The sequence below is a fragment of the Stylophora pistillata genome, chromosome 3 (assembly GCF_964205215.1).
Source record: "Stylophora pistillata chromosome 3, jaStyPist1.2, whole genome shotgun sequence".
NCBI lineage: Eukaryota > Metazoa > Cnidaria > Anthozoa > Scleractinia > Pocilloporidae > Stylophora > Stylophora pistillata.
The window spans coordinates 24,920,794-24,948,119 of record NC_142521.1 but is presented as its reverse complement, the minus strand read 5'-3'; the positions used below and the strand labels follow the sequence as shown (position 1 = coordinate 24,948,119).

The 27,326-nt window shown below is 39.9% G+C and overlaps 2 protein-coding genes, 1 non-coding gene and 1 pseudogene across 3 annotated transcripts; 3 read left to right on the top strand and 1 right to left on the bottom strand.

Moving 5' to 3' along the window:
* Positions 1 to 1,826: 1,826 nt before the first annotated feature.
* LOC111320052 (uncharacterized) lies at positions 1,827 to 7,917 on the bottom strand. Its single transcript, XR_015998600.1, has 9 exons — positions 7,905 to 7,917; positions 7,487 to 7,792; positions 6,987 to 7,052; positions 6,463 to 6,843; positions 5,412 to 5,650; positions 4,885 to 5,063; positions 4,263 to 4,359; positions 3,463 to 3,801; positions 1,827 to 2,840 (listed from the first exon to the last, which is right to left on the bottom strand). It is a non-coding gene; the product is annotated as an uncharacterized LOC111320052 (transcript).
* Positions 7,918 to 8,563: 646 nt separating this feature from the next.
* On the top strand, positions 8,564 to 8,995 carry LOC148735194 (uncharacterized). Its single transcript, XM_088752887.1, has one exon. The coding sequence runs from the start codon at positions 8,564 to 8,566 to the stop codon at positions 8,993 to 8,995; it is 432 nt and encodes a 143-aa protein (XP_088609013.1).
* A 29-nt stretch (positions 8,996 to 9,024) lies between these two features.
* On the top strand, positions 9,025 to 9,999 carry LOC148735193 (uncharacterized). The gene has a single exon (XM_088752886.1). It carries the CDS (start codon positions 9,025 to 9,027, stop codon positions 9,997 to 9,999), a length of 975 nt encoding a protein of 324 aa, XP_088609012.1.
* A 210-nt stretch (positions 10,000 to 10,209) lies between these two features.
* LOC148735192 (uncharacterized) lies at positions 10,210 to 16,294 on the top strand (annotated as a pseudogene).
* The last annotated feature ends 11,032 nt before the right edge of the window (positions 16,295 to 27,326 follow it).

Below are 27,326 nucleotides of genomic sequence, written 5' to 3'. Positions count from 1 at the left end.
TTAACACCATGTTTACTTTGTTATTTTACCATCAAATATTGTTTTATTGTATCCTTCTTCTCATTAATGTTACCTCATGTAAATTGTTTTCTCATATTTTTGTTATTTAGTCCCTGCATCCACCATAGCAACTCATGCTCACTCTCCACAATCCACCAACTGCCCGTCCTCTCAAGGTACTTAAAACCATGTTTAATTTGTTATTATACCCTCAAATGTTTTTTTGTATCCTACTTCTCATTAATGTTACCTCATGTAAATTGTTTTCTCGTATTTTTGTTATTTAGTCCCTGCATCCACCATAGCAACTCATGCTCACTCTCCACAATCCACCAACTATCCATCCTCTCAAGGTGCTTGAAACCATGTTTACTTTATTATTACAGAATCAAATAATATTCTTCTGTATCATACTCATCTTTAATGTTTCATCATGTATTATTTTCTCATATTTTTGTTGTTTAGTCCCTGCATCTGCTACAGCAAGTCCTGCTGACTCTTCACAAACCAACAACTATCCATCTTCTCAAGGTGCTTAAGCCATGTTTAGATTGTTGTTATACCATCAAATAAAATTTTTTTGGTATCAATATCTTTTGTATTATTGTTTTCTGATATATTCTGATGGTCTGATTTCTTTCATATTTAGTTCTGGCACCTGCCATAGCAAGCCATCCTGACTCTCCACCAACTCTCCAATCCAGCAACTGTCCTTCATCTCAAGGTGCTTAATAAAATCTTTACTTAATATTTCAGATCTGTTTTCCTCACTATTGTCCACTCAATCCATGCATTCTTCTCTGATGTACTTACCATAGCCAGCCATCCTGATGCTCAGTTGCCTGTCAACTGCACTCCATCTCAAGATGCTTAACTACCATGTTTGCTTTGTTATCACGTGGTCCAATCATATATTTTTTTTGTATTTCTCATTGTTCTTTCTTGTGAAGATCTCCTCATTGAAGTCATTAAATTGTGACTTCCTCCTATCAAAGACATGGTTGACCAACCCCACAAGTTTTTCGTTTCTTTTTTGGGATGTAAATGGAATGCAAGACTTGTTTCATATGAAGCTATGCAATAAGAGCTGCTAAATAAGCTATAGTTTAGGGGTACACTTATTATTAATAGTAGAATTTTGACATTTTTTAAGTCGTTTATTTTTGCATTTTAACCCATTAACGGCCGCAGCTTTTGTGGAAAACTGTGTTTTGAAGCTAGTCCAGCAGATTTCGGGTCACTGTTGGGGTTTTAAAAGCTCGAACTTACCAAAAACCACTTGACAGCTCGTGCACTCGACGGCCTTTCGATCCAAATGCAAAATGGCGGCCTGAAAATCTCGGGCACGCGCAGAGAGCAAAATTTCGGCATAGTTTTTGGGTTGAAAAGTCACGCCCCACTTACGACTTCTACTTTTCTCTCTTTCTCCTGCCCTTTTTTTCCCCTCTCCTTGCCTAAAGTTTCTCCTGACTTGCTGGAAATTGAGTAGGCTTCATTTTGGTGTAGAGATTTTTCAGAAACTACTCATTATTTTCAAAGCACATGCTCGGAAAGGTAGGTGGGTAGTGAAAGACGATCTTCGTGCAGATTTTCCAGTCAAAGTGACACGGTTTTTTGGCTATTTCTCCAATCTCCTCCACTCAATTGCGCTCATTCTGGTATCGTCTGCAAGATATTTTCAACCCGTTCAAGTACATGCTCGAATTCGTGCTCCAGAGTTAAAATTGATGACGTCACAGGGCGTAGAAAGGGTGTGGGTCCCCATGGGCGCATACGGGCGCACTGGACGTTAATGGGTTAAAGTAATTTCTCTCAAAATGTCCACCTTCTTCATAGCTGCTGATGTCAGTTCTTAAATAAGCTGATCACTGGCTTTTAAATGGTATATTGTACACAGGCAGAGTGTCTCTATTTGCCGATTTAGGAAAATCTTCCGTTTGCCTTAGGGGTAAAGGGTTAATTAACTAAGTAGCTAATCTCATTAGCAAATAGATCATTATATGTCTACAAATAATTCGTTTGAATCATTTGATAAATTCTAGCATTAAGTGGTTACTCTATGTGAGAAATGGGGGGAAGTACAAACTATTGTGGCAATTAGAGAAGCTCCAGCATGAATTAATATTCTTAAAAAGGACGGTGGGTCATGACAGTACTTTATTTCTCTCCATCTCTGCGGAGGAGCAGTTGTTTCATTTGGCTTCACGCTTCATGCTTATACTTTGTTGACTTCAAGCCTATTCTCCAACGACTCTGCTTCCTGATTTTCTGTCAGCATGGTAGTGGGAAACTTTTACACATTCCCTCATTTCTTATCATGTCTTTACAGGAATTGATGTAGTTCTCTACAGTGTGGAGGGACAAGTGGTTGCCGTAGGTAACATGAAATTTCTACGGAAGAATTTGAAGTTCTTTAGAAGTGATATTTCCAACTATTTAGTAATGACCGTATTAACGGTTTTCCTCCATTGCATTAATAGCAAGTAATTTAGTAGTAGTGCATATATGCCCATTTAAGAATGATAGTTCTTACAATAATCTTCACTGAAATGTTGATTTCGCACCTAATGAAGACGAAAACAATAGTAAGAATGTCTAACTAGCTAACAAAGGAAATAAATATAATCCAGAGCTGATTCCATACACTAAACTGACTTCGAGTTCTAGTGTGAAGCTTTGCAAAGCAAGGTATTTACAATTTGCTGAACACGAACAAAATCACCTTCTGGAAGCATATGTTTGGTAATTGTACCCAGCTTTGAGAAATGACTATTTATTTGCTCAACTTCCTCTCCTATTGTTGCAGAGGCACCATCCTGCCACCTTCCACCCCAGATAGCCTGCATGTACAACAATCAATGGCCATGTTACACTGAGTAAAAAAAGTGATTACAAGATAGTTCTCCAACACTACCTTGCAATTTTATGTCGATGATGATCGGTGTTAAGTATCATGCATTTTGGAGTTCATAGTCCTTAATTTAGCAATACCACTGCATTTCAAGCTTATAACTGAATACCTACTTTAATCTTTCAGCACCTCCCTATAACTTGAACACTAAAAGGTTAAACTAACATTTAACAGTTTTTTTTATTGCTGAAGTAAAGCTTATCAAATTTAAAGAGAAATCCACTTAAAATAAATACAAAAAAAAAAAAAACCAAACCTGTAAAATCAAATTGCAGAATTAGGTTAGAGTACAATAATAATAATAATAATAATAATAATAATAATAATAATAATAATAATAATAATAATGATAATAATAAACAATATTTACAGAGGATATTACCAGTAACACTAAGTTAATTAGGGTGGTCCTCTATCTGCACCCACCCATCCCACCCCAGGCGAGGACATCCATCACACAGTATACTCATGCATGGAAAATTAACATCTCCTACCCTCTAAAATTAATTTACAATTTATTCAGCAATGGTGTTTGAATTTCAGTAACTAACCTGACAAGACCATGAGTGTGCTTTGGCATGCATAATGGACAATCCTGGCTTCATCTTCTCTGAAACTTCACCATCATTCTTTTTTAGCCATGGCCAATATTTACAGACTACATCATACCAAAAGTACTTGACCTTTTTTGGGATGAAGTAGGTTTTCTGTAAATAGTGGTCGTAAGCATGGATTTCACCATACATCATGTTCACAGCCTTTTGCGCTATGGAATGTCTGCATCATGCTATCTCTAAACCAGTCTCACACAGGTTTCTCTTCGTATGCAAGGAATTACCAGCAGCCTTCCAGGTACTATCACCACATTTGTTCTGTTCTGTACTGTTCATCTGCAATATTGATCAGATATTTCACAGTGCTTCTTCAAGGATATTCCTGATATGAGTAATCCAGTCCATGAGGCTGAGGTTAAATTTGAATGGTGTCGCAGCCAAGTGACAGGCAACAAAATAATGGAAAATTGTCTTCCAAAACAAAAACCTCTGCCCTTGGTAATTCCTCTGGCTTCCAACACAACCAGAGGCATAGTAGGTGTATATATATTAAATTAGTTTTTATATAATTTGGTATTTGCTAGTGTTGAGATATCTTTTAACTTGATTTTATATTTTTTTGTTGATGCATGCTTTGAAGGACCATTTTAAAAGGCAGTAACAGTACTTAACACATTGATTTCGTGCGTGTTACAACAAGTGAAACTGCATGGTAAACCAAGACACCTTTTCCTTTAGAACATTTATCAAGACATTTTAACCTCTAAAATGGAAATTATGAAAATCAAGTCACATACACTGGGCTTGGCACCTTGGTACAATTTCTGGATGTGAGTATCCACCTGTTTGTTTGATGCTATGAAAACATCACCATAGTAACACTCTCACTGTCGCCTGTATTTATGCAAACAACAATAGAAATAAGAATGAAAAAGTTAATTTGATAATGAGATGGCATAGTGTAAAATTAAAATGCATGTTTGGGGTTGATATGTACTGTTGACTTAATGACTATTAACTTAATTATTAACTGACCCTGTCACAAGTTATAGAGAGCACCATAACTTTTCCTAAGTAGTACTAAATCAAGTATGCCTACTTAACTTCTACAACAGTCATTGGCAACATTTATTCACAAAATGATACTAACAAAAATTATGTAAAAGTGGTAAGTCTTATTGTTTTCAAATGTGTCCATGCATGTAACTTAAAAACAATCTTTCCAGTCAATGCAAAAAAAACTGGTTAATACACCAACAGGACTAGAACATTGGCCTACAGTAGTGCTTTAGCTATCACAGTAAACAAAGATGCGTCAACACCATTGTAGCTGACACACAACTGAATTGAGAACAACAATTTATCATTATGTTATACACAGCTTTGCTACCACAGAAGAGTTAGTACTCTTACACTTACAGTCCAGCAGATTTAAACCTGTACAACTTCATATTTCCATCAACATGCACAGAATGTTGACTATCTTTGCATGATGGACACTCCATCTAATCCATTTTACGTAAAGCATCAAGCTCATATTGACAAAACTTCCATTCTTTGAAAGCAATGCCAAATGTTTTGCTGTTTATTGTTCCAACCTAAGAAGCAAAATCAAACTGGCATACATAATTGTGCTAAGAGAAGTTATATGCGAGAAGTACTGTCATAGTTAGTTGCAAAAGAAGATCTCATGAGAACCATTGTGGAGTCATTTACAAAAATTGATGTCTATTTATTAAAATTATTGGTACACACAAACTCATATGTCATAACTTTGTATTTCATTAGAAAAAAAAAAAGTCAATTTCTACATGTATCCACTGATTTGCATGAAAATGCCTAAGGTCAAGTTAAAAAGACATACAGACTATCAGGTTAACAAAAATACCAGCTTACTACAATTACTAACGCCAAAAAAAAAAGGGGGGGAAGAAATCCATACAAACCCTTCCTTTCCGTAGAGAAAACTGTTCTAGGGACTTCAGGAAAGACCTCTCTGATGAACCTGGACTTTCTTTCTGGAAAAGATCCCAGTGTAGGAACAGCCTGGAATCGAACACGTATGCCAGGCTGCTCACACTTCCTGGCCAAAACCCAAGCTGTGCAATAATGAGTGGGTTAGATGTTGGCACATCTTTATTGCACCGAAGGCAATGGAGAAGAACATGGCTAACATCAAATCTGCCTGGAAAAAGTAATTGAACAAGCAGAATAAGTAGCAAAATTATTATTACATGTCTTGTAACACTTCCCAAGATTTCACAGTGTTCAAAACAAGAGGGCTAAGGTCAAAATCCAACAAGATCAGCCTTACACAACTCATTATAAATTGGAAATTTTCTATCAATTCACTGGCAACCATGTAAACTTAATCCATTGAAACCTTCCCTTAAAAAAACTTATAAAATAGAACAATGAGTAGATGATGGGTTCATACAAGTTCCCAACTAAAGATCCTGAGATAAAAATTGGTTTGATTGTAAAAATCATTTTGACAGTGTTTTGACACATTGTTCAGTGTTTTGGATCTTATTGGAATTGAAGTCTAATCAACAGTTTCGTGTTGAAGAAATAACTTATTACCTGACAACATATCAAGTTAAGCCCAGTTAAACAACATACATTATTAAATAGGCAGATTTTAATATTTGAATTAACATATTAAATATTTTCCTTCAAAAATAGATTTAATCAGAATCTCACCCCGTGGATTAACTACTACACAACTGTTCTTTGCCTGTTCTCTGCATGTTGCAGATGTTACAAAAAGGACATATTAAACACATTTCTGAAAATGGAAGGTGACGATCTGAAAGAAAATCATCAACATTAATTTTAGTGAGCCTGTACAAAGAAAATTTGAAGGCGAGAATCAACCTTTCTTCCAATATTATTATATCATCACGATAGACAAAGTGAAATGAATTTACTTCAAACTTGTATAAAACTGAGACTTATCAAAGTAAGACAAAATAGAAATAAATAAAAAACACAAACCTACAGAGACCCACTCTCCCTTATGATCCACTGAAACAGTGGGTGGAATTGGCTTAAGAAATCCACTTTTAAATGCACTGCGATCATGAAATGGTAGTATTTCATGAACAGATTGATCACAAGCACCACATAATTGTCTGTGCATGTGACAATCGCAGCAGTGAATAACAGCTGGATTCTTCAAGCATTTGCTGCACATGCTCCTTTCTGGATGAATTCCAGAAGTGGAGAGAACAGAATTAAATAACTTTTGCCGAACACCTGCCCAGCTTTCATTCAGATTTGATATTCGCTGCTCCCAATTTTGATTTGATGGTGCCTTGTTCACACGCCACTCCTCCAAAAGGCTGTTTGCTGCTTCCAAGGCACAGGCTAAGTCACCTACACTGTAATAAAGGAAAACAACACTAAACTGTGCCTACCACATCTTCTACGAGCCTAACTTTTTTTAAACGTATTCACATGGTCCTGATTATTTTTAAAATACAATAAATTGATAATTAAGGCATGATAGAGGCACATACTTGTGGCAGCTGAGGGTGTTATAGATGGGAATTCTTGTTCTTCCAAACAAGACAGCATATCATCATCTGGAATAATCATCAATATTGTAAAGATAAGTGAGTGTTCTGTAGCTGATTACACGGTGCACCATTAGTAGAACACTGCCAAGGGTAAATAAAAGTATTTATATATCAATTTTTTTTAAATTTCATTTTTATTTAGAAAATTTGTTATTTTTGTAGTAAACAAATAATGTGGTGTAATAATAATTATAGGAGTTTTCCAAGTGTAGAATAATTGCCCCTTGAAAGGATAACCAAATCTCCTGGAAATAAATTAAGCCTCCTCCTATTTTGGAAGGGATGTTTGACATTCAAGGAGTTTAGTGGTTAATGTTCACTCCGCTGAGAGGAAGCAAAAGAGCTACCTGAATGGAAAATCGCTTTTTATCTCCCAGATTTTTCAATCTTTAAGAAAGTAGAATTTCTTTTTGATGGTAAAGCACTACCGTGAGACTGACCAAGAACGTTCTTGGCAGTGATGTCAAAATCATGAATTTCTTCATCTTCCGGCTCTTGTGTGCTTCCAGATCTGCTTCTTGGCCGATACTCAGTGTGCATGATACGCCTTCCAGTCGTCGAATCTTTAAAAAAACGGTACGTCTTTTCTGCTTTGTTTGATCTCTTTTTCGAGAACGACGAAGAAGAGGAAAAAGGAGAGGCCAATCCACCCACAGATCCACTTTTATCTTCCACAAGTAACCTCTTAGCTTTTGCCAATAAATCACCAAGTTCTCCTGGTGGTTTTTTTTGCTTATTGTCACAATCTGAATAAATACAGTTTGACTTTTACACATCTTTTAATTCGGGTGATCAAACTTTCACCCAAACCCAATTCGTAGAAATAATTTATCATGAGAAGCGAATATATATACTCACTTTGCTCCGCCATGTTTGCAAACTCGGGTACCAGTCTAACCCGAGCACACCACTTGGCGGGATTGTCGATATCTGTTAATCTGGTGTCATTTGGCAATTACTGATATCAGTTAATTTCGACCTGGAGGACACGTTGTCCGAAAGGCTCCAACTAGTGCCAACTCTTTTGGCCACACTCGGCCATTTTTTAATTGAGTAATGGCGGGTGACCAAACCCGAAAAACAAGGTTGAAATAATCATACTTCTCGAGCGAATTTTGCGATTCAACTTGGCATGGTAAGTGTTTATTACTTCTAGTTTCCAGAAGTGGAAAGAAAAGGCAATGCGAAATTTTGATCATAGTGGCACATAAAGTGACCCAATCTGTTGAAAAATCTGATAGAGTTGTCTTGAGGTTTAGAGAAAGAGAAGTAGCAGTGATGGGTGACATATCCAAAATGTATCACCGAGTACTCAACCCGGAAAAGGATTAACATGTCCATTGGTTCCTATGGAGAAATTTGGAAACGGAGAGAGAACTTGATGTGTACATAAAAAAAACCTGACGTTTGGTGATAAGCCGCCGCCTGCTATCGCCCAAATTGCATTAAGAAAAACAGCTGAAGAAAACAAAAAGGACTACCCGGAAGCAGCCGAAGTGCTCACAAAGAATTCTTACATGGATGACATTTGCGGTTCTGTAGACACTGTAGTACAGGCTCAGAAGTTGACTGGAGATGTAGACAAAGTACTCGAGAGTAGAGGGTTTGCCATGAAGGGATGGACGTTTAACAAAGTTCTGATCAACACAGAAAATCAAGAAAAGGGATTCAATATTTTTCAGGAAGAAGTTGAAGAAAAGGTGCTTGGAGTGATCTGGAATTACATTACAGATGAGTTCAGCTTCAAAGTTAAAGTGGATTTACCGCGCCTGAAAAATCGTTCAGTGGACTGTGGAATAAAGATGACCAAGAGAACGCTTCTCAGTCAAGTTGCCCGCTTTTATGACCCTATTGGATTTGCAGCTGCATTCATCATCAGGGCCAAAATAGATTTACAAGAGCTGTGGCAAATTGGTCTAATTGGGACGATGAGCTTCCATGTGAGGTAAAAGAAAAGTGGACTCAGCTCTACGAGGAAATGAAGGAGCTCGACCAGATTGGTTTCAAGAGATGCCTGGTTCCACCGGAAACTCCAGAATCACCAGCACTGTGTGTCTTCTCAGACGCCTCGCAGAAAGCATTTGGGGCCTGTGTGAATATCCGACAGAAAACGAAACAAGGCACCTATGAAGTTAACTTCATCGCAGCTAAGTCTAGAGTGGCACCCCTAAAGCAGCTGACAATTCTACGTCTGGAATTACAAGCAGCTGTTCTTGCCTACCGCCTCGAGAAAACAATAGTGAAAGAGTGTACGATTCATTTTGGCGATGTCAAATTCTTCACGGACAGCAGTATCACACTTGCATGGATTCAAAGTCCTCCCCGCAGTTTCAAGCTGTTTGTCTCAGCAAGGGTTGGAGAGATCCAGAATAATTTGGACCCGAGTCAATGGAAGCACATTCCCAGTGAAGAAAACATAGAGGATGATTTGTCGCAAGGATTACATGTAAAGCAGCTAACGAGGAGATCGATGAATGGCCCAGAATTTCTGAAACTTCCAGAAGAACAATGGCCAGTCCAAACAGCTACACTGCATCGAGAAGGAGATATAGAGCATCGCCACGTCAATGCCATCAGAGCAGCCTCGCCTGCAGATGTTGGAAATGTTATCAATGTGAGGAATTTCTCCAGTTGGCAAAAGCTGATACGAGTCAGGAGACAAGGACCTCTCATGCCCATAGAGTTAAGGAAGGCTAAGATGTCGTGGATCAGAGATGCCCAAAAGGATTTGAAGTGTAGAATAAGAAATGAAGAGTTTAAGACCTTGAGCCCGTTTGTTGACGACAAAGGGATTATCAGGGTTGGAGGAAGAATTGACAAAGCCCTCGTGTTATACAAAGAAAAGCAACCAGTGCTGCTTCCCAATGAGCACAGGATATCCTTGCTGATCACACACCATATGCACAACCATGGTCATCACGGAGTAGCGACAATGACTGCAAAAGTCAGATGAAAATACTGGATCTTGAAAGCCAACAAGCTCAGTAAGACAGTGAAATTTAAATGTGTCACTTGTGGAGAAATGGGCACACAAGGCAGAAACGCAATTAATGGCAGACCTTCCGGCTCTTCGCTTAGCACTGCAAACACCACCCCTCTACTACTCCTCATGCAATTAATTTGGTCCATACAATGTGAAGATAGGGCGCAACAAGACAAAAAAACACTATGGCGTCATCTTCACCTGCTTAAACACAAGAGCTGTCCATCTGGAATTAGCAGTTGACCTTTCGACAATGGAATTTATCCAGTTGTTTTTTCTCCATCTGTGGATACCTGGCAGTACTGTTAAGCGACAATGGGTTGCAGATTGTTGGCGCAGAGCAGGAACTGCGTGAAGTGGTCGAAGGTTTAGATCTTGATAAACTCCGTGATTTCTGTGCAGAAAGAAGCATCGACTGGTTGTTCACTGCTCCAGCTGCCTCTCATCAAAACAGATGTCCTGAAGCCCTCCTTAAAAGTTATAAGCGAGCCCAGAAGAAGGCAATTGGAGAACAGATCCTGAGTCTGTTCAAGCTGTACACGTCTACTAGAAGTCGGAAATTTCATAAATCAACGCCCTATTAGCCGTGTTCCTAATGACCCGGATGATGGCAAATATTTATGCCCAAACGACATGCTTCTTGGAGGGGCCACATCGGAAGCTCCTCGGGGCCCATTCAACGACACAAAAACCCCGCAACGCCGCATAGGATTTGTGCAGAAAATTGTGGACTCCTTTTGGAAACGTTGGAGCAGAGATATACTCCCAGCACTGGTGAGAAGGAAGGCGTGGCACACAGAAAGGCGTAATGTTGAGGTTGATGTTATTATCGTCATGGCCGACAACAATACTATGCAGAGTAAGTGGACTATTGGCAGAGTTATCGAGGTGTATCCCGGGACAGATGGCCGAGTCTGCAACATCAAAGTGAAAACACCAGCAGGAGAGTACAGCCGCCCAGTTACCAAGATTTCTGTTATATATCCTGCTGAAGGAGACCGCTAAAGAAAGTTCTGCTGATCAAAAGAAGGATAAGGACTACGCCCTTCTCGGGGCAGAGAATGTTTTCGTTAGTAAATAGGCATTGCCTATGATGAGAGATATATTTTAATTAACACAACTCGTGGTTGACATTAATTCCTCACAATGATTTAAAAGTGTTAGCTTGTTGTGATTTAAACCAGTTTTTCAGAAGAATTAGTAAGAGAGAAGTCGATTTTTGTATCTGTTCGCTTACTCGAATCTGCTAACCAGAAGTGAGAAACCTGTTTTTACGACCCGCCACAGAAGTTTCTAGTCATATTTTCCATGAGATTAAGACTAAATTTGCATTCTCTGATTTCGAATTACAAATGTATTTCTCTTAGATCGAATAATTATTAAAGTTTGGATAATATCATACGGTTTGTGGTGGTCGTCTGAGCTGACCAGTTCCAAGTAAGGAAACAGACATTTTGAAAAACTGTCTCACTATGGAATACAGGACAATGAACTGAACTGGTTTAAGGACTATTTATTCCTCTGAAACCGGATCGTTTAATTTAAGGGAGTATTGTCAGAACCTAACCCTGTTTTTACAGGTGCTCCCCAAGGAAGTATTCTCTAGCCGTTATTGTTTTTAACTCATTTTAATGATGTCCACAAGCCACTCCATTACTCTAAGATTATCACCTACGCAGACAGTAATTTTCACGTCCTTGAAAGACTTGGATATTGTCCAACACAACCTCAGTGAAGACATCGATAGCCTTGCCTCCTGGTTTCGAGATAGCAAACTTATCATTGATCTCAAAAAAGGAAAAACTGAAGTAATGCTATTTGGAACAGCAAAAAGATTAAGTGGTTTCGATGGCAAAGAACTAAACCTCTCAGTAAATGGATCTCTCGTGGACACGACTACAAATTACAAGTACCTAGGTGTCTATCTGGACCCTACATTGAATCTTGACAAGCACTTTCACAAAACATACAAGAAATCTGCAGGAAGAGTGAATTTATTACGACGAATCCATTCTAACACTGACACCTTAAGCGCTGAACGAATCTACAAAGCAATGATAATGCCCATTTTCAATTACTGCGGTCAAATTACGCTTGGTTGGTCAGAGACACGAAGGTGCCAAATAAAAAACCTGGAGCAGCATAGTCACAGGATTATTCTGCAAAACTCAAAATGTCTAAACTGCAAACTCTATCTACCCACAATTGAAAATTTTTTAAAAAGGCTTGTTTATTTGTGTTTGATTGCCTAAAAGGCAATGTTTGTAGTCCTTTCAAAGAATATTTTAAATTGTTAACCCACGATTTTAATATGAGGAACAGAGGGACCACTGTTGCTCTGCCGAAAGTGAGACTTGACTTTGCTCAGAAAAGTTATTTTTTTAGGAGCTTCAGCTTTTAATTTTTTACCTTTAAAAATCAAGCAAATTAGAAGTAGGGTACTATTTAGGGAGTCTTTAGATCAATTTTTTGTATAGGGCATTTAGTTAGTTGTGTAGTCATTCTTATCTTATTCTAGCTTTTATCCTTATATTATGTTATTTAGACCATTGATAACAGTGCTCCCGCACAAATATTCGTTGTTATTATTATTATTATTGTTATTATTATTATTATTATTATTATTATTATTATTGTTATCACAGTTACTCAACCCTTACCATTCTAGTAGACTCAGTCGCATGATGTACCACAAATTGAGCTAAAATTGCATCATCGTTTGTCTTGGGTAAGTTTAACTATGAAATCACCCTATAATGCATTGCGTTTTGCCTTAGGGCGTCATATATAGACTTTCAATTATCTCTGTCTGTTTGAGTTTATTTTTGGTTAACATTTTCAGTTAGTTTATTATTTTTTATGTAGTCACTTGTCAGAGACAATAAAAGCTGCTTACATTTAGTAAAGCAAAAAACAACTGCGAGAAGCCGCTGCAAACAAATTTTTTGCTTCTTGACTGCGAGGATGGAGGATGATGCCATGGGATTGTGAGGGGTTTGGTACCTAAGAAACCTAAACATAGGAGAGTGCCACGAGATTGGTCCAAAAAACCCTAAACAAAATGGCAGATTCAAGTGAGAAAGTTTCATTTCATGTCGATATGCAATGATCTTCCATGCGAGCTGAGGCTTTTCTGGTATTCAACAGGGGTTCTCAACTGACACTTGGCCAACAAATTACCGACATGCTACCAACAGTCAGCCGACAAACAACTAAAAATGGCGGCCGACTGTTGGCAGAAACTATTCGTAAAAGGCGGTAAACGACAGTCGGCCAACAGTTTTAGGGAGAGCTCTTCGCTTTTTCCCATTTTTCCTAGAAATCATTGTCCAGTTGGGTTACCAAGCAGTCATGGCGTGCAGACATGTTTTTGCAGTCGTGCTTCTATTGACTATTTTCAGCATTTTACTTAGCCAATTTACTTCAATTACACCTGAATTCGATCGCTCTACAGTAAGACTCTTCATTGGGAAGGAAATATCTGCTCCACCTACGTTCAACTGTAAGTCAAAGCCTTCGAAATGCACAGCTGGCAAATTGAATTTGAAGCTCCACGCGTTGTTGCGGTTCGTCAAGCTTGGCCAATTTTGTCTGTGTATACTTCTATCTAGCGATATTGCCGTCAATCCAGGACCTAATAATCTTCAATCTCCTGTAGGCTTCAGAGGTTTATCAGTCTGCCACTGGAACATCCAACGACTGACTGACACCAAATTGGAAGAACTATCGCTAATGCTCACCTCGCACAACAACAGTGCTACTAAACTCGACGTCTTAATTCTCACTGAGACGTTTGGATCAAGTAAAATTCCAGACACCTATCACATGATACCTGGCTACACGTTACACAGAAAAGATCGAATTGGGAAGAAAGGTGGCGGAATAATTGCGTATGTAAATGAGAAAGTTATGGCTTTACGTCGCAGAGATTTGGAAGTGGATGATCTTGAAACTCTCTGGCTTCAAATTTGTCCTCATAAATCAAAGAGACCGATTTTGATATCTGGTGTTTACCATCCACCTTCAGCCAACAAAGATTATAATGAGAGCTTGGGTAAAAATATTGAAAATGCCCATCTCGAAAACAATGAATTGATTATTCTGGGACACCTTAATTTGGATTATATTAATTTCAACTGTTATTCAAAACATTGTCTCGCAAAGGCACTGAACAGTCTTGGATTAACAGTCTTGGGGTAACAAGACCTGCCTCTGATGCATGCTTAGACCATATTTACTCTAGTCATCCTGCTAGAATTAGAAAAGTATCCATAGGTAAATCTGGACTTTCCGATCACCTTCCGGTCACCATCTTGAGGTGCTACAAAACCATGGATGCACAACGTAAACAACATTCCAAAATCAAATACAGAAACATTGACAAAATCAACAAAGAGTGCTTTCTGCGAGACCTAAGAGAAGCCCTTTGGGATATCTCCGTTGTTTTTCGAGGTGCCGAAGACATTGTTGAGTCTTGGTACAAAATCTTTAATGACATTCTTGATAATCACGCACCTTTAAAGTCCAAGAGTGTAAAGAAAATCAATCAGCCGAAATGGTTCACTGATGATATATACAACGAAATAAATAAACGCGATAGTCTTCTAAAGAGGGCCAGGAGAACACAAAATGAGCAGGACTGGTCTGCTTTTAAACTGGTTAAAAACAAAGTGACGAGGAAACTAAGAAATGCGAAGGAACAGTACTTTAAAACTCAGTTCAGTAAAAATCAAAAATGTCCAAAGAAACTTTGTTCTTTGATTTAAGACCTATCTAAAGATACAAAGAATAACGATGACTCCGTCCCTATTGCTGACGAAAACAACTTGATAAAGGATGACCATTCAACCGCTGAACGCTTTAACTGCTTCTTCGTTGATGTATTTAAACGTCTCATAAAGGCGACACCTGTACTTCATTATGATGCTCTTCCTGGTCCACCGGACAAATCTAACAGTCAAATTGAGAATTTTATTCCGCAAATAACTCATAATGAGGTTAACGATTATCTTCTAAGTATACCTACACACAAAGCCACGGGAATCGATGGGCCTGGTGCCAGAGTTCTAGGGATTGCAGCTCCTGGAATATCACGCTCCATAGCTAAAATTATAAATCACTGTATTGAAACTTGTACATTTCCCTCACAATGGAAAATAGCAAAGGTTAAACCTCTATTCAAGAATCAAGGAAACAAACAAGATATTCAAAACTATCGTCCTATTAGTATTTTGCCTATTCTTTCTAAAGTCTTTGAAAGACACATCTTCAATGCTGTGAACACTTGCGTAACAGAAAACTTACTTTTATACCGCTTCCGATCAGGGTTCCGTAAAAACCACTCCACGGATACTGCTTTGTTGTTTCTTCTGGACCAAGTCCTTCTTGACCTTGATAAGAACAACGTCAGCGGCTTAGTTTTTGTGGACTATAGCAAGGTATTCGACTTGATCAACCATGACATTCTCTTGGTAAAGTTAAGATCATATGGAATTCCAGATAATGTTGTAAAGCTATTGCAGAGCTATCTACTCAATCGCAAACAGTGTGTTATTGTAAATAACTCGACTTCGTCACAACTTATGCTAACCAATGGAGTTCCTCAAGGTAGCATATTAGGACCTCTACTGTTTTTAATTTTTTCAACGATCTTCCCGAAGCTGTTGGATCGGACTTAACTATTCATGCTTACGCGGATGACACCACATTTAAAGCCAGCGCTAATATCGATATCACACCTTTGGAATTGGAACAAGGTCTTCAAGAATACATGGATAAATTAGGTAAATGGTCTAGCAAAAATGGAATGGTCCTAAACGCCATTAAAACCAAAGCATTACTTATCACCGGAAAGAGGCTACATTCATCATTAGCTGATGGCAATCACCTGTCAGTGACCCTTGATGGGGCCGAAATAGAACAAGTAACTTCTTATAAATTGCTTGGTGTAACACTCAATCAAGATCTTACTCTCAGCGTATTGGTTTATTGAAAAAGATAAAGAGATACCTTCCAATAAAGGAAAAACTCTTATACTATAACGCCTTGATTAAACCTTTCCTTATGTACGGGAGCATGGTTTGGAATATCTGCGACGCTAAAGAACTCCACTGTCTCTTAAGGTTACAGAAAAGGACTGTCAGAGTATATTGTTGGAGTGGACTCTTATTCTAGAAGTGTAGTAAACTTTAGTAAACTAGGCTGGTTGCCTTTTTTTGATGAAATCAAATTAAATAAATGTACAATGATTTTTAAGAGCCTTAAAGGCGATATACAAAGCTGCTAAAACTCATTAAACAATGTCAATGGCTCCCTCAGCAGCTGCAATTTCAACGTCACAATTATTATAGTCATACGCAGCGCGGCGCTTCACCCGCGATCCTCGAAGGTAAACTAAGGCTGACCAAAGGAGGGCAAAGGATGTCTTTGCTCAGATCCAAGAATATACTGTTCACCCAGACGCTTTTTGCCTGCCTTTAAATAAAACAAGTGAAATGAACCTCATGGTTGGAATCTAAAGGCTCACAACGAGACCCATAACTTTATGACGTTTATTGGCTACAAAATACGCCACCATTATTGAATTGCATGAGGCCTATTGGATGAAATAAAATCAACATTCCTTTTCTCAAAAAATATTTTTGGTAACATTTTGTCAAATGAATTTTTTACTTTAACTAGTGTATTGTCATTGAGATATAAACTAGGAAGATACAAGACTACAAATTTTAGTCTCTATTGCAGTCTGTTTGGAAGGTAAAGTGTTACTCTCTATCCGAACTGCGCTTCGACCTTTCCTGAATGCAGCCACCACTTTTAAAAGTTTCTTCCAGCTAAGTAATCTCTCCTGTTTTCTGAGTTGCAAAACAATAGATTTTCGCGGATTTCTTAAAAGGTGCCAGACGAAGGAAAAGGCTGTGATCATGAATATGCAAGTGAACTGGAACTTGAATATGCAGCTAAAGCATTGGAGACAAAATAAATATCTGCCCTGGAAATACCCTATCCATTGCAACGGGAATGGCAGAGAATAATCACTGAGGACCCCTCTTAGAAACCTCACTAGGTTTGCCTGGTCTACAGCTTGTGTTAAATTATGTTGCTCTGTTAGAAGGAGCAATTAAGGGACCATGCATTTTTCTTCACTGATGACACTGCCCTAGAGACATAAGATGAACCAAACATTAGCCAAAAGAGCTTGTTCAACAGCAAAACTCTACAGGACAACAAAAGGTAGAGCAAAAGAGGCCTTAAATGTTAGGGTCAAGAAGTTTCACGCTTTTGAGGGACAAGTAAAATCCTCTCAGGATCTCTACTGGAAAATTATTTGACTAGAGAGCAAAATTAATGAATGAAGAGCTAAACACAAGAACACTGAATGGGAAAAAAAGGAGCTCTTCAAAGAAACGACTCAGACTATCAAGGAGAAAGATAGAGTTGTTAGTCGCCTTCTAAACACAAACAAGCAATTGGAAGACTATGTGGTTAATCTGGAGAAATTATCTATTAATGCTGAATACTAAGGGAAGCCAGTTTCTTCCAGACAAAACAAAGGAAGAACATAACAATTTTCTCACTAGGGCTGAAAGTGCCCTTTGGTTCAGCAAATATTTTCGATTAGACACTGAAATAATTTTGTTAAAAAAAGAATGACTCAGATGGACAACACACTTTATCCATTAAGCAAAGTTTGCCTGTGATTTAGCAGGACCAAATAAGCAAGAAACGACCCTGAAGTACAATTCCCTCTCTGAGTAAGAAAAGAGCAAGTCAAAGAATTTCTCCTCCTCCTTGACAAGTTTTGTGATTCTTTTTTCCATGAACTTACTATGGTCACTGACAGGCTTCCAATTCAGCAATGCATAACCAATTTAAATAAGCTATGCCACATAGACAGCCTACCAGCAAAAGCACGTGGGGTAAAACTTAGTGCTGTCAAGGAGCTTATCAAGGAGCACGTAGAAGAGCACCCGAGAGAAAATCCCACGACTCAAAAAAACCAGAATCAAAATAAATGGCGACAAGGCTCGCAAGACTAAACCTCTCAAACAATCATTTGGAAGCATTTTTAGCGAAATTAACAGTACGATTACAGAAGCCAAGGTTACTTTTGGCCAAACTAAAATTAAACAATTTTTCCATGGTGGTGATTATACATTCATTCTCATCGTGTTGGGTGTAAATGGAGCAACAGCTATGCATGTGCATGGTGTAAAATCCACAAGGATGATAGATGGAAAACAGATCAACATTTTAGTTCTTTCAATTCAAAGCCACTGTCAAGGTCTTTACAGGAAATGAAAGAAATGTCCAAAAAATCAAAGGATAATCATGGCTGCTGTAAGAAACCCCTTCTGCACATTGAGTTGGACCATATAATTGTTGATGAACTTAACCTCCCTTTAAGAATAACTGATGTGTTAATTGCCAATTTAAAACAGAAGTTATTGATTGGGATATTGAGGAGAGTATTCTAAACACCTGCAACAACACAGGCACACCTAAATAAGTTGATTAAAAGCGTAAGGTCTTGTGCAGTGTCTTTTAATATCTGGGTAAAAAGAATGCCGATGGCAAAGAAAGTTCTGTTTATGACTGGACGAGTCTCATGGGAAATGATAAGAAAACACTGCTGTATCACCTTCCAGAGAAAATGAATGATTTCTAGAGGCCTGAAACTGCTGAAAAGATCATAAAAATATGGGTGAACAGCCCAGCACTGTACAAAAGTCTCAGTAACTGGCAACCAAATACCAGCCCCACAGAGTTTTGGTTGAAAGAAAAACAATGGGTGAATGATTTTATTTCTCCTGCAGGATTAAGGGAAGGTTACGAATGAAAGAGAGTTACCCCATACATTAAAAAACAATGATGTTGCAAGGTCTACTCTTTTGAGGAAATCAAACAAGTGGGACTCTGTTGAAGATGTTCTCCATCAAGAGTCATGCCAATGGCATTTAAGAAAAAGGGAAGGGGAGCCCAGATCCTAGCAGAAACACAAAACAGAGTACTGGGCGGAGGACATATCTTCAAAAAATAAAAAAAGGAATCCCTAGAAGTCATTACTCCACCTCTATCTGCACATTGGTCAAAGTGCTGTTGCATCTCAAACTCAATCTACTGGGCCTTTGAGCTCAATCGACTTCAAGAAAATGAGAGTGCCACAGATTAAAAGAAGAATTAAAGAAAAGAGAAATCAAAAACATTTCTAAGAAAACAAACACCAGCTTACACAATTATCGAAGGGTATTACAGACAGAAAACCAGTCAGCCTCTATTTAAAAACAAATGACATTATCATTACATGCAGACTATAAAAGTGGCATAGCATGTAGCACTTGGACTGGATATGGAGATGTTGTTCAAGTTCCATTCTGTTTTTACATTTTAAACCAGCAAGTTGAATATTTTAGAAAGGTCCAAGTGACAAGATAAGAGGGACAACTACAATATTTCAGGGTGAAAAGACTTAAACATCGTTTACATTATCACTATGTACTCAATAAGCAGAAATCTTGAGTGAAACATACACTGCCCACCAAAAATACTCTCAGGCATTAAAGGGGAACTGAAGCCTAAAAATTGGTATTTTTTTGTATCAATTTCTAGTTAGCTTTAGAGGAGTAAGATAAAGTAGTATGGAAATCAAACACCCATTGCTATTGATCAGAGAAATTACATTGGCTTATGCAATTCACGAGTTGGCTCACAGAGCCTTTGATTGTCTAAGAAGTGACTCCATTAATTGTGAAAATTGCTCTGGTCAAAGTCCTGCTTCTCTAGCATAGTAGATTTGCCATCTCTGTTGGCTTGACCTGTCCCGTCAAATACAAATCCATAACAGTCATGGTGGAAAAACAGGGTCCATGGTCCTCTCGATTTACTTTTCAATTTTGATGTAATTGCCAGGAGTAGGAAATCTTCATTTTCCTGCAGACGAGTTTGTGGGATCCCTTGTCTTTCAAATGTCTTGAATAAAAAATGGCAGTGTGAGCTTTTCTGTTCTGGCCTGATGCAAATTATTTAGTATCTCATCAAAACTATTACATAAAGTGGTTTATTTCATAGATACTGAGATTTACACACGACAAAAAGCCCACGTAAAACTAGTACTTTAAATTCATCAGCCAATAGGAAACGCAAATGATGAATTTTCACTAGTAAAAAAAACGGAAATAGGAAATGCAAATGATGAATTTTCACTAATGAAAAAACGTCGTTCGAACGCCGAAAATTCACTAGTGCACAATCGTGGCCCGCGAGTTTCACTATGACTCTTGCATCCAACATGGCTAGTTCAAGGTTTGCTTCTATGGAAGGTTCCACTGAGACTTTTACTGAAGAACAAGAAAACCAGAACACAGTGAAGAAAACGAAACGAGATGTTGCTTTGTTTACAGAGTTCGTTCAAACAAAAAAAGCACGAAGTGAAATAGCTGAAATTCCTCCCGCCGAGCTGAATGAACTTTTGAGTGAATTAATTTTAAGCGTTCGCACGAAAGAAGGACAAGATTACGAAAAAGCATCAGTGGAAGAGAATCAGAGTATCCAGCAACTCCGATGATGACTAAGTTATGTACACTGTAAGTTTGCCTTGTATTTTCATGAAAGTTGCCGACTGTTTTTGACTGATATCGTTTAAGGTTTGCATTGTATTATTCAGCGTAAAAGCGTATGACGCTGCATGTTTTCATGATTTGGTGACATTCCAATTTATGACTTGTAAATCTAAGTCAAGTTTTTTTCTCTAAGAGTTGTCATTTACATCTACATATTTGGATTTGTTATCTTCATTAAACATTTCAAAAGACAAAGACAACTTTATATTTTAGTTTATAATAGCAGTTAAATGGGTTTTCTAAGCATGCGCACCCAAACTGATAAAATTCACCAGCAATTTTTCTTTTAAAAAATCTCAATAGCTATAAAATAAACAAATTACATGGAAAATGCTTTGTATAACTTTATTCACTCGTTGAGGAGTATCAGAAAACTCACTCGTGTGCTACGCTCACTCGTTCGTTTTCTGATACTCCACAACTCATGAATAAAAATCGTACGCGTGCATTTTCCATGGAGTAATCTCTATATTCTTACAGTACATACATTCAGCCCCCCTACACTACACCAACTTAAATTAATTTCATAACCATTGTCCTTTTATTGATAGTGCATTACACCCCAAGATTTACAAACTTCTTCCTCAAAAAAAGACCGGATGCAGTTCAAACAGTCGCAGAAATAAACCATTGCCTTGATTTTATTATTTGAAAAAAATTTTGGCAAATAATCACAATGCTGTATGAACATTCAAACCTAATTTACCACACAAGATCAATTGTCAGGTTATCTTTGTTTTCGCAGCTGCAGCAGCAATAACTGTACCTGTTCCACATTATAAGATAGTCTGTGAAAACAAAATAAGTCCTTAAACTACAAAACTCAAACGTTCTATAAATATCAGATCCCAATTTCTCTTCTATGGTAAGTTTATAAAGCTCCTTGAGCTTTCGAAATATAACAGGAGTTTTTCATACTTTATAATACTTACCTGACGTGGGATTTCATCTCAGCAACTCTGGTAGGCGACTCTCCGAACCTTTTGTGGGCAAGGATTTGGTAAGTATTTCTCTTTATTCTCTTATATTGGACTGTGCTAGGTACCTGCCGGGAGGGAACGCCAGTCTTTTTTTATTATTGGTTTGGATCACCCATCTGGTACTTGGCTTTTTGGGTGGGTCTGAACTTAGTTGTAACCCATTCAGGTTTTCAGCTTTGCTGAACTTGGTGGTTTTTTTGCCTTTCTAGGCAGGCTCTCTGAGACATTTTTCTCTTTTTTCAATCTTTTTCGCATGAGCGATGGTTTTGGTTTGCGCCAGAACATGTGGTGCATGCCACGGCGGCAGTTACAGTCTTTTCTAGAACGGATGTTCTCAAAATGTTGGAGAAGGTAGTTGATTTCGGAAAATTGTCCACCGTCCAATTTGTTCATAGAGGCCTCATTCGCCTTACGTTTAAAGATCCGGACAATAAGGCGAGTCTTGTTGAGCGCGGTATGCTTAATATTAATGGCGAGGAGTGTAGTGTCACAAACTCAGATCGCCCACATACCCTAGTTTACATCCATCATTACCCTGCCGAAGTGGATGATAAAATTCTGTGTGACGACTTCAAGCATTTTGGGAAAGTTGTCTTCTGTAAGCGCCAGACGTTTATGGGGAGACCTGATCTCCTCACCGGCTCGCGTATCCTTACGATGTCGCTTGAGAAACCCAAACCAGCAGAGGTTACCATTGGCGGATATCCTGTTCGTATCTGGTACTGCGGCATAAAACCTTTCTGCTCGCTTTGCAAAGTCATGGGTCACAAGGCCGCTGATTGTGCTTTCAACGGGAAATGCATGAGATGTGGTGAAGCCGGTCATTGGGCTAGCAACTGCCCTTCTCGTCGTAATGATAATGTCTGGGGCCCTACGCTCCCAAGAGCTGGCGTTGTCCCCCCGGCTGCTGATTTCCCACCAATCTCTACTGGAAACGCGGCTAACCCGCTGGGCAATGCTCCCATTCCGTCAAATACGGTTGAAAGTGATCCCGTTGCCCTGAATGTTGATCCTGTTGTTGATCTATCTATGAGTGAAATGGTCATCACTGTTCCTGGCGAAGTTGTTAATGAATCTATCAGTAAACAATCTGAGGCCTCAGAACTTAATAGCAATTCTGGTCAAAATACCAGCCAATCAACTAATGATAGTAATAGTGCAGTAGTTAAAAGTACCTCTGGTCAAAGTACCAGCTCATTAATTAATGAAAATAGTTGTAGTTCTGGTCAAAACACCAGACAAGTAGTTAATAAAAATAGTAGTAAGTCTGGTCAAAGCACCAGTCAAGTAATTAAGAAAAATAATAGTTACTCTGGTCAAAGAACCACTCAAGTAATTAATGTTAGCAACTTTCCTGTTGTTCTTGACATCAAAGATGATATTGCAGTAAATGGTTTGAACCCCGGGGGTAACATGTGAAGGTGTAGTCTGATCGTCCAGGTGAGTGTAGTCATGAGAAGGACTGTTGTCGGTGGTAGTGACTGACGTTTCGACAACCTGTACAGAAGTCATCATCAGAGTCAAGTGAATGATTGTTGTCTGTAGAATGTTCTTATTCCAGTTCGTGTGAAATGATCGGTTGGTTTTGCCGTAATGTTATTGGCTGTAAGACTCAAGTGACGAAAGTCGGTCGTGATTGGTCTGTTTCGATCTGTCAGTAAAGTTAGGTCATTCTTTTTCGGTCGTTTGTGATGTTTATGTCGTGAATGAGTCGTTTGTATTGAGTGGGTAGTTGTTGACATTTGTTTAGCGGAGTCTGTTCTAAGTTAGTAAACAGGCTTTCCAGTCAGTCGTTGAAGATAGTCAGTGCTGTAGGTTAGGCATTGAGCAGAGTCTCAGTCAATGTTGTGGTTGGTAAGTATATGGTGTTCACCAATGTGATTGCTGACATCAACTTTCCTCATCGCTCGTCTGTGTTCAGTCAGTCTTGTTGTGAGGTTTCTGCCAGTCTCACTGATGTAGGAGGCTTAGCAGTCGGAACAATTGATCTTATAAATCGTTCCCTGTCTGTTCCTCGGTTCGTCTTTGTCTTTAACGTTGGTTAGTAACTGACGTAGTGTGGTGATGGGTTTGTGGGCGACGCGGATATTGAAGGGTGGTAAGATGCACGAGATGTTTTCAGACATGCCTTTCATGTACGGTATGGTTGCTGTAGTCGTAGGGGTTGCAGTGTCGTTTGTTTTGGTAGTGGTAGTGGGTTGGTGAGTGTTTCGTCGGATGAAGTCGTTGTTGTAGTTGTTCTTCGTAAAAACACGGTGAAGGTATTTGTTCTCGCCGGATAAGCTGTCTGTCGAGTCGCATACTAGTTGTGCACGTCGTGTTAGAGTTCTGATAGTTGTGGCTTTGTGTGATGTAGGGTTGTAGGATGACTCGTCTAGTAATAACATCACGGCAAAACCAACCGATCATTTCACACGAACTGGAATAAGAACATTCTACTGACAACAATCATTCACTTGACTCTGATGATGACTTCCACACAGGTTGTCAAAACGTCAGTCACTACCACCGACAATAGTTCTTCTCAGGACTACACTCACCCGGACGATCAGACTACACCTTCACAAAGATGATATTACTGAGTTTACTTCTCATGACTCTACCCCTGTTCAGGGCTCTGAGTCCCCTGTCATCTCTGAGTTCTCCTCCCCTCTCTCACGGAGTGTGTCCTTTGACAACTTTGAAACTGTCACCAGGAAGCGACCAGGTAAAAAACGTGTGATGGTCCCAACCTCTGCTCAATTGTCTAATGCAATTTTTAAGAGGTCCAGGGCTGTGCCAAATCTTCCCAAAAGGAAGGGGAAGCCCCAGCCTTGGCTTTCATGAGGGTCATTCACTTTCTCCTCATGACTTTGTCTGTCATCACTTTAAATGCCAACAGTATCAGAGACCAATCTAAGCGAGATGGTCTCGTGCAGTGGTTGCGCTCACTCCCTGTGAGTGTGGACCTGGTCTGCCTCCAGGAAACGCATCGTACGTCTGCAAATGAGTGTCGTTCTTGGTTTCTTTCCTCTGGGTTTACCTTTGTACTGTCTCCAGGCTCTACTCATTCTTGCGGGTGTGTGACTCTTTACTGCCCCACGTTGTCTCCATCTAGCTCTTGGTCTGATTCTGACGGCCGTTTTCTTTAACGTGAATTCTCCTTTTCTAACCAGTCCTTCTGTGTCTGTTGTTTGTATACTCCGAGTCGCAACCCTGCACGAGACCAGTTTCTAGACGGGATCCACCCTAAAGTGGACTCCTCCATCCCTTTGTTATTGTGTGGCAACTTTAACACTGTCTTTGACCGTAGCCTGGACAGACGTGGCTCGGCCCCCTCTGATTCGTTGCGGGAAAGTACCACCACACTCCGCAGCGTTTTTTATGCATGTTGCGTTCTCGATGTCTACCAGTACCTGCACCCCACATCTTGCGGTTTCACTTGGACTAAGTGGAATGGTGCTCTCGCGTCTCGGATTGACCTTGTCGGTGTTCCCTTCCTTTGGATAACATCGGTAAATTCATGCTCTGTTGTTCCGTGCCCTTTCTCGGACCACTGTGGTGTTCTCACCTCGGTGTCTGTCCCAGACACTGTTCCACCAGGTCCTGGGCTTTGGAAACTGAACACAGCCATCCTCAATAAAAGTCAATATGTCCAACTGGTGACTGACTTTTGGCGCACTTGGCAAGGCTCAAAAACTGTATTCACTTCACTCAGAAAATGGTGGGAGGATGGCAAAAATCGCCTCAAAGGTCTGACAATTAATTATTGTAAGTCAAGGTCTTCTAAAAAAAAGCGCAGCAAAGACACTCTCGTCAATCTCATTGCCCACCTGAAAGCAAAAGTGGATGCAGGATCAGTCTCATGCATCACACCCTACCAGTCAGCTCTCTCCACCCTTGCAGCCCTCAATCATGAAGCTGCCCGTGGTGCCCAGGTAAGGTCTCGGATTAGATGGGTCGAGGAGGGTGAAACCTCACCGTCATACTTCTTTCGCTTATAGAAAAATGTTCAGTAGATTGTTGAATACCCGCCTTGCGGGACAGCGGAGGTTCTATTGCCAAAACCCCGGAGGACTTATGCCTTGCGTTAAACTCCTTCTATTCCGATCTTTTCTCTGCCACTTTCACCGATCCTCACACCCAGTCCTCTCTCCTGTCTAATCTCTCATCCTCACTTCCTCCTGATCAGACTGAGACATGTGAGGGCCTTCTAACCACGGAGGAGTGTCTCCCTGCAATTAAAGGCCTTGACGGTTTCCTGGCCGAGTTCTACCTCAGGTTCTGGGGTGTTCTCGGTCAAGACCTTGTTACTGTCCTAAATGACTGTATCCTCTCTGGGTCCCTCGCTCTCTCGCAACATCATGGCATTATCACCCTATCATTCAAGAAGGGAGACCGCCTTGATCCCCGAAACTGGCACCCAATCACCCTGTTAAACGTGGATTACAAGATTGAATCGCGAGCTATTACAAGCGGACTCTTGAAAGTGATCCATCTCGTGGTCAACAAAGACTAAACCTGTGGCGTACCTGGCAGGTACATCGGGGATAATGTCTCCTTAGTTCGTTATGTGGTTCACTACACTATGTCCACGGGATTCCCTGCAGCAGTCTTATCACTGGATCAAGAAAAGGCCTTTGACCGGGTACATTGGGGATTTATGAAGGCTACCCTCTCTGCCATGGGCTTTGGCCCCGCATTCATTGCGTGGGTGAGTCTTTTCTATCATCGTGTGTAGAGTTCTGTAAACGTCAACAGGTATCTCTCTCCTTTTTCTATCTGTCGCGGGGCTGCCCCCTGTCCCCCCTCCTCTATGTCATCGCATCGGAAGTCCTGGCTGCCAGCATTCGTGCTAATCCTCGAATCTCTGGCCTGTCCATCCCTGGTTTTCCACCATTATCTGCGATATCTCAGTACACGGATGACACCTTACTCATCTTGACGTCTGAAAACTCTATAAAAGCCTGCTTCGAGGTCTACACTCTTTTCCAAGCTGCCCACGGTGCTAAACTGAACCAAGCGAAGTCCAAGGGTCTCTGGTTGGGTCAGTGGGTTGGCCGGACTGACCCCCCAGTCGCCCTAGACTGGTCGCCAACAAAGCTAAAGATCTTAGGAGTTTTTGTTGGTCCCGGGGATCTAGAGGAGGAAAACTGGTACCCTCGCCCGGGTGTGGTATGTGGCGCCACTCACCCACATGCCCCCCTAGGTACAGAAGGAATGTTGTCACCTTGTATTCTCCTTCTTCTGGTCCGGTAAACAGGAGCTCGGGGCCCGCACTGCCGTAACCCAGTCCCCCCTATTCGGTGGCTTTTCTGTTGTGGATGTTTCATTTAAAGTATGGGCCCTGCTCGGCCAGTGGGTGAGAAGGTTTGTCTCCTCCCCTTCAGACTGGTGCACCATGTTGTCTTTCTACTGTCATTCTCATTTTGGTTTCACCCCTTGTTGTTTTTTCCCGCCCTTTCTCCTTCGATCCCTGTGTCTTACCACCCTTCTACCAGTCCCTTATCCTTGCTTGGCGCGGCCTTAGCAGCTCTTTTTCCACGTGCCAAAACCACCTCATCTTTGGTTCTTCCTGCCCACTTGTCTGCACTCCTGCCTCTGACATGTCTACAAAGTCCTACTATTCCTATCTCTTATCTGAGAATTTGGTCCAACAACACTGTATTGAGAAATTCAACCTCGTTTATCCATCTCTGGATTGGCCTGCCATGTGGCG